Here is a 7,845-nt window from a genome sequence, read left to right on the forward strand (position 1 = left end):
CTATTATAGCAGGCTGCTGCCCGCTACATCGTCTGCAAAAAAAACATATGTTTTCCTGTCAGTTTTGCTTTTGACATGTGCAAAATTTCGAGAGCATTGCAGAATGCATTTACACCTTGTATATTGAACACAATCGACAATATTTTTTACTAGCTTTTGCCCGCGGCTTCGCCCGCGTGGAATTCGGTTGTCGCGCGCTATTCCCTCCGGAACTGTGCCTTTTCCGGATTAAAAAACAGCCTATGTCACTCTCTGGCCCATAAACTATCTCTATGCCAAAAATCAAAATCACGTCGAAACGGAGCGACGGAAGACGGACTAATATACAACACACACTTTCGCATTTATAATATTAGTATGGATTTACATAGAAAGATAGACATAACAAACAAAACCATGCAGTGACCAGGCACTCTCAAATCAAGGCACTCTATGCGGGAGGCCTATGTCCAACAGACGGATAATACGATGATAAAGGCACTCTCATCACCTCAGATTTTGTTCTCGATAACACAATTTACACCACCGTTAAACCTACTCTGGACTCCAACGACCCGTATCAAAGTTAACTGAATGACCAATAAAAGCGGTCCAACAATACGAAAAATCGTTTTCGCACGGCGCTCAACAGCGCGAAAACTGCACAATGATGCGCCTGCACTGTCGGCGAATTACCGGCCTTTGTGCTTTGTCGGTGCTCGATGGTCTGTCAAATAAAGCTGGTTTTGTTAGAGGTTCCCAAGCTTTACGGTGCGGGTGAGGTACTGCTTCCGAAAATGTAAAGTCATGGTACAAATGTAGGTGAATAATTTCCCATCGTGAAAATTTGGAACACATGACTACTTCCAATCCAAATGCTGCCGAAAAATATAGAATACTAGCGGACCCGGAAGACGTTGTTCTGCCCGGAAAAGTAGCGCTACATTAAATATAATATGATAACATTATCGACAGTAGCCACCTACCCGGTCCGATTGTCTTTTAAAACTTGCACTGTTGTGTTTCGGCGTGGAGAGTAAGACAGCCGGTGAAATTACTGGCACGTGAGGGATCTTATCTTAGGCCTCGCCAATTATGGGCGGTGGTGATCTCTTACCATAAGGAGACCCACTTGCTCGTTTGCCATCCAGTAAAATAAAATAAAAACTATTTAATCCAGCCATTTAGGAGGAGTTAGGTGACAAACACACGAGACTTAGAGGAATTATATATATTAACCCCTCGTATGCAAGTAACAAAAATACTGAATTCTAGGCTCATTATCTATTTTTAGCACAGATTTTGCATTCGAGGGGTTAAGACTAGTGTTTACCGATGGTTTTGCACGCGAAAACCATTCGATTCAGCAGTTGAATTGAAATTTCGGGATTTTACTCTCTATCTTTAAAGGTGATATGTTTAGTGCTTACCCATTTTACACTCTATCTTTTAAGGTGATGTTTTTAAGTGGTTACCCATTTTACTCTCTATCTTTAAAAGTGATATGTTTAGTGCTCACCCATTTTACTCTCTATCTTTTAAGGTGATGTTTTTAAGTGGTTGCCCATTTTACTCTCTATCTCTAAAGGTGATGATTTTAGTGGTTGCCCATTTTCGGTGAAAAAATGGTCGTCATACACTGTCGCAATGTAATAACAACGCGTCACTCAGGCGCATGTCAAGGTTACAAGAACCAATGACTCCTCGTTAAGGAGACGACGCTCATTACTGATATCCGTTAATTACATGCCTGTGAGCTGTTAATTTACGTTATAATCCTTAACTTAATAACGAATTAACGAGTTATAACTCCAGCTCTACTCGATGGGACGATGAGATCAAAAAAGTCGCTGGCTCTAACTGGTGGCAAATGGAGCAGGACAGAGAGAAATGGGCATCTTTGGAGGAGGCCTTTACCCAACTGGGGACCAGCTTAATGCATTTTAATAAGATAAGTAGAAATAAGTCATTTAGTATTAAAAACAAGTGAAATTTAAGTAAGCATACATAGCAACTAGTACGAGTAAGTAAGTAACTTTGCAGTTAATTTAGAATCTAAGATTGAAAATTATAGCTTATTGTAGCTTGGTCATATAAAGGCATTTTTATTTTTATTTTATTAACTATTGGCACGAAGGTTAGGATTTATTCACTAGCCTTTATGCTCGCGTCTTCGTCTAAGAACCATCGCCAGAAAATCTGCTTTCAAATAAAAAACCGCATTCAAATCGGTCCACCCGTTTAAGAGCTATAGTGCCACAGACAGACAGACAGACACACACACGCACATAGCGGTCAAACTTATAACAAACCTCTTATGTGTCGGGGGTTAAAAAGAGTTACGACAGTGGACTTTATGTACAATCCATGTCAAGTTCAAAATTCAAATGTAATTAACCCGCACGATCGTAACGGCTGGGTTCGGAAGGGACGCACTTCTCTTTAACAGCCACGGCATGGATCTGCCACCGCCATATTAATTGTGCCGTTTCACAAGAGACAAAACTCTTCACTGTCCTCAAGTTTATTTCCATTCCAAGTGTACTGTTAAGTTGGCGGGCATTACCTAACGTTTATTCAGTCTTGTTTGTATTTAACTTTGTTTGCTCTTTTTTATTTGACAGCCAAAGCCAAAGGTGGCGTGCACTCGTCATTTGAATAGGTTGAATAAATTTGTGATAGTTCAAGAAGAACATGTTCTCGACTGTTTACGGCTTTATTTTATACTCATCATCATCATCATCCCAGCCTATACACGTCCCACTGCTGGGCATAGGCCTCCTCTCAGAATTACCCTGGAATTGACCCAATGCGCGCCTATTGTACCATAGTTCCCACGCGGGCCCAGTGCTGATTGGGAATTTAACACACACAATTGAATTGCTTTGCAGGATTGTGCAGGTTTATCACGAGGTTTTCTTTCCCTGTAAAGCTCGCGGTAGATTTGAAATGGATTTTCTCACATGCATTTCGAAAAATTCGGAGTTTTTTTTTTATATAATAAAGTGTTACGAAGAAAATAGACAAAAGAAGCGAACAAAAACCATACCTGGTTTATCTGTCGCTACGTCGCTTAATATTATTTCTCGTACCCATATCCACCTCTCACAGAAGCACAAGACCACCAGCATCTCATGCTAACTTAATAGCATGGAAACCGAGGTAGGCTATCCTCTAGATAGATAATGGGCACCTTACAAGTAGTTATTTATTGAACATGATTTTAGTTGTTCATCGGTAAAATCAATGCTTTTAATATCGAAAATACAAACTGAAATATAGATGCACAGAAAAACCAGAAAAATAATACCAGCGCTGGGAATCGAACCCAGGTCCTAAACCTGGACTTAGGACCTAGGACCTGGGTTCGAATGCTTTTAATATTTTTTTACACTTATGAGTATTGTTACAATCACTATGGTATGTAGTATCAGGTAACTCATTTAGAATCTGGGGCAGCAAGAACTCCCAGGTCCTTTTTCCATATACATTAGCAGATGAAGGCACTACATTCTTAGATAGGTATGATAGGTCACGAAGGTGTTTGGGTCTACTTCGCCTTTTAACAAATTCTATGTTATGACTTTCGTCACTAAGTATTGCAATTTTAAACTTATCATAGATATCTATAACCTTACAGAATTTAATTAGTGCCTTAATGTCATTTTTACATTCATTTCTTACTACTTTAGGTACGATAGTAGATGCGAGGCCGGATTTTAATCCTTGCTTGAGAGGCAATAAGTCCACTAGGCTACCATGGCTTTTAAGATTTTTTTTCGTACTATTGAGCATAGTATTATTGAGGCTAGGTTTCGACCAAAGATATGCGAGGATATATTATTGCGAGGAATGTGTTGTTCATGAACCAATAGAAGCCTTTCGTTTACCTATCTTCGCACAGCACAGCTCTAGTGGAAACAGGTGAGCGGACCGAGGAAGGTAAATGAACCATTTCTATCGGTTCACGAAAAACAAATTCCTCGCATCACATCCTTGTGTATTTAAACGTTTCACAAATCAGAGGAGCGCGCGCGTTATTGCCTATTGCTATCATAAGGCCTTTGTGACCTAGTCTCCTGGGACCTGACCTTTTTAACAGATTTTTTTTTAACAGAGCTTTGTTATTTTGGATATTATTTCAAAATTCTTAAGATTCTTTTTTCAATGAACCATTTGTACTTTATGAAGTACGTTCGGCCGTTATACTTAGTGTTAATTGGTCCATTATAAAGTACGCAAGTTCCCACGATGATAAAGTTCAAAATTAAAACTAAGTTCTTTAATTTAAAATTAAAACTATACTTTTAAAATTCAAGAGCTAAACCCAAAGACTTCAAACCACCTTGACACATGTGAACTCTAACCAATAAACCCACACTAAAAAGCCCTATAGCCAATTTCAACTACAGAGGACATTAACCTTTGCGCCAGTAGCACTATAAGTATTCATTTTAAATGAGTACTAATACAGGGTACTAGTTAGGCTCTTAGGTTGGCTTTAGGACTCGTCTCTGGTCTGGCTTGCGACACCGCGGTTGCGACATTAGAGCCGTACTCTAAACGCTTGCACTGGTGTTCCCACAGCCTTAGACTGGATTTCCGATAAGACGATTTGTTAGACGTAAGTGGAAAATTAAAGGAAATTAATTTAGAAGGATCAGTAGACAAGGAAAAATGTGTTACTGGCCGTATAAATAAAGAGTGCTTTCAAAAGACAAAAAAAAGGTTGTACCTATAGTGAAGCGGGTGCTTCATTTAGTGTTGAGTTTTTCATAATAATTAAAATATGTAGGAAAAAGTCCGATCTCAAATATTTTTGATAACTTTAAAAGTTTGTTTTGAAGGGTCTTATAATATTCCAGAAATTGACGATTATATTCAAGTAATTCTTTTCAATTTGAAGCTAAATGGTGGTAGTGTGCTAAGGCATGCTCGCCAGCCTCACGTTAATACCAAAGTAATCGCATGCAAGAAAACCTAGCCCTAAGTCCTTGAGGCATTTAATTACGACTCCAAAGTTTGAAACACCAGTTGCTTGCGGTTTCTCAAAGGAGTCGGCATTCGCGGCGAGAAAAACACGCAGCATAATTTAAAAACAAACAGTTCTATTTTTAAACCGTTTGCTAATTCGAAATTTACTTTTTACTTTTTGGTTATAATAAGGCGGCAAGATGACGAACAGCTGGCCAGTGTTGATTGTGTACTTGTTTGTGTGTCTTCAATGCAGTTTGCAGTTGCTGCCGTTGCGTGAGTAGAACGTTTAGTTTTAAATTTTAAAGAGGAAACGCGTTTGCTGTGAAACATTGACTGCCAGTTTCACTTCCGAGTTGTAAGAATTATATTATTTATATGAATTCGTTACATTTTTATATTTTCATTATGAAATATCCTTATGCGTATGAATTTATTAGCAACAAATTTAATAAAGCAGCATGATGTACGACCACAAATGCATTTTTTTATACACGGAAATTAATAGTTGGAAACGAATGCTTGAGGACTCTCGTCAGATTTAAAATTAAAATATATTTGGAAATATTATAATTTACTAAAGTCCTTAAAAAAAAGTTACAGTCGTAATATGGTTTAAAGAGGATAGCACTAAAAAGTAAGTGTAGTTTTAATGCAATAGACCAGTGACATTAGCATTGGGAACGAGTGTTGCCAGGAAAAAACAAATACCGGACCAAGACGACATTTTACGACCGGATGGCCAAGTGGTTAGAGAACCTGACTACGAAGCTTGCGGTCCCGGGTTCGATTCCCGGCCGGGGCAGATATTTGTATGAATAATGCGAATATTTGTTCTCCGGTCTTGGATGTTTAATAATAATATGTATTTAAGTATGTATTTATCTATATATGTATGTTGTTCCGTTGCCTAGTATCCATAGTACAAGCTTTGCTTAGTTTGGGCCTAGGTCAATAATTGGTGTCAGGTGTCCCATGATATTTATTTATTTATTTACCTAAATTCGTATTTTCATCAAAAAGGCGCAAATATGTAGCTATATCAAGGTAGCACCTCTCAAAGAGATGTCATTGTGTTTTGTCCTTAACCTAAATAGTATATGGTAAGCAGAACCTGAAATGTACTCGTTTGTCGATTTGTTTAATAAACATCAAGTGCATATCGCAAGCCGTTCACTTTCGCTCCGCTGCGCATGCGCAGTGAATAAAGCGCACACCGTACGCTGCACCCGCGCCTACCAAATGCTTAATGAACTTGTACATACTTAATTCCATCCCAGCCTATAAACGTCCCACTGCTGGGCACAGGCCTCCTCTCAGAGCAAGAGGGCTTGGGCCATAGTTCCCACGCGGGCCCAGTACGGATTGGGAACTTCACACGCACCATTGAATTGCTTCGCAGGTTTGTGCAGGTTTCCTCACGATGTTTTCCTTCACCGCAAAGCTCGTAGTAAATATCAAATGTAATTCCGCACATGAATTTCGAAAAACTCAGAGGTGTGAGCCGGGGCTTGAACCCACGACCATCTGATTGAGAGGCGTTAGGTCAAACCACTAGGTCACCACGGCTTCTAAAAAAATATGCTGGATTAAAAAAAGTCGACCACAGCTGATAACAGGAGGAATACAAATGTTACCTACCTGTGTATTTTCTTCCAAGTCGATGTCACTGTTTCGCTCGAAATGCACGTAATTTTTTTGTGTTTAACCTACGAATAATAATTCTTTTTTCGTAGTGTTTAACATAATTGTTATAAATAAGTCCTCACAAGCGTAATTTGACCTTTTGTAGCACATTCTCTATGCAATAACACATTTTTGGAACAATTATAGCTTCATTGCAGGTTTAGCTGGGAAAATAAATACATGGCTTTTTTGTTACATTTCTATTTCTATTTCACTGATTATTCGATCTGTGAACGTAACGGATTTTCCACAGATGTTTTTGAGAATCAATTAAACTTGTCATTATGCTTCTGTAAGATTAGAAATACCCTAATCAACACGTTCTATTCATCTATGTTTAGAGGGTAGAGGACGTTGTGTTAATAATGATTCTATGTATGTATTTTCATCGTCACCCTTCATTTCAGCGGACTTCATCCACCCATGCTCCGAACTCTCCGACGAATGCTTCACGCAAGCAACCCTGGATGCGCTCCCTGGGATCGTGAAGGGTATCCCGGAAGCCAACGTTCCGACCCTGGACCCTTTGTACCTGGACAAGAATATCAGCATGAAGCTGCCCGGGAATGTCAAAATGACCTTCCATAATGGAAAGCTGATCGGGCTTGGTACTTGTGTGCCGCTCAAAGTATCGTAAGTACTATAACTGATGCGACTGATGTGTGTTGCCAGTGATGACATATGGATCCGAGACGTGTGTGCTTTTTTCAGGCCTTAGAATGAGTAGAGTTGCTCAGTTGAGCTATGGCAGCTATGTTGGGTTTCTTAACGGGATCAAATAGGAATGAGGAGATACGTAGAAGAACAAGGTCACGACATAAGCTAATTACTCGTTGAAGTGGCAATGATCGGGTCATATAGCACGGAGAGCGGAAGTGGCCCGTTGGGGCCGAAAAGTTCTCGAGTGAGGTGGCGGATCGGCAAGCGCAGCGTTGCCAACCAGCCTGGAGGTCTGTGGGGAGGCCTATGTCCAATAGTGGACGTCCTACGGCTGATATGATGATGATGGTGATGATGGTATAACTGATGCAATAAAAATATGTACGTTAGTTACCTGTTTAACTTTTAATTCAAAAACTCCGACGAAAAACCTGTAGAGGTTTTCGGAATCAACAACTAACCCTGATTTTCCTGATTTATTTTACAACGAAAATGAGTGGTCGTTGGGCTGAAGAGTTCTCGAAATGAAAAACCGTGAATCGGCAA

General features: G+C 39.6%; 2 protein-coding genes across 2 annotated transcripts in view; one reads left to right on the top strand and one right to left on the bottom strand.

The window, feature by feature from the left end:
• Positions 1 to 7,845, bottom strand: part of LOC141427314 (uncharacterized) — a 293,055-nt gene that overhangs the window by 98,451 nt on the left and 186,759 nt on the right. The window lies entirely within an intron of this gene.
• LOC141427123 (uncharacterized) lies at positions 4,988 to 7,276 on the top strand. Its single transcript, XM_074086361.1, has 2 exons — positions 4,988 to 5,229; positions 7,047 to 7,276. The coding sequence occupies exons 1-2, from the start codon at positions 5,154 to 5,156 to the stop codon at positions 7,274 to 7,276; spliced, it is 306 nt and encodes a 101-aa protein (XP_073942462.1). The 5' UTR covers positions 4,988 to 5,153.

Source organism: Choristoneura fumiferana, chromosome 4 (genome assembly GCF_025370935.1).
Source record: "Choristoneura fumiferana chromosome 4, NRCan_CFum_1, whole genome shotgun sequence".
NCBI classification, from domain to species: domain Eukaryota; kingdom Metazoa; phylum Arthropoda; class Insecta; order Lepidoptera; family Tortricidae; genus Choristoneura; species Choristoneura fumiferana.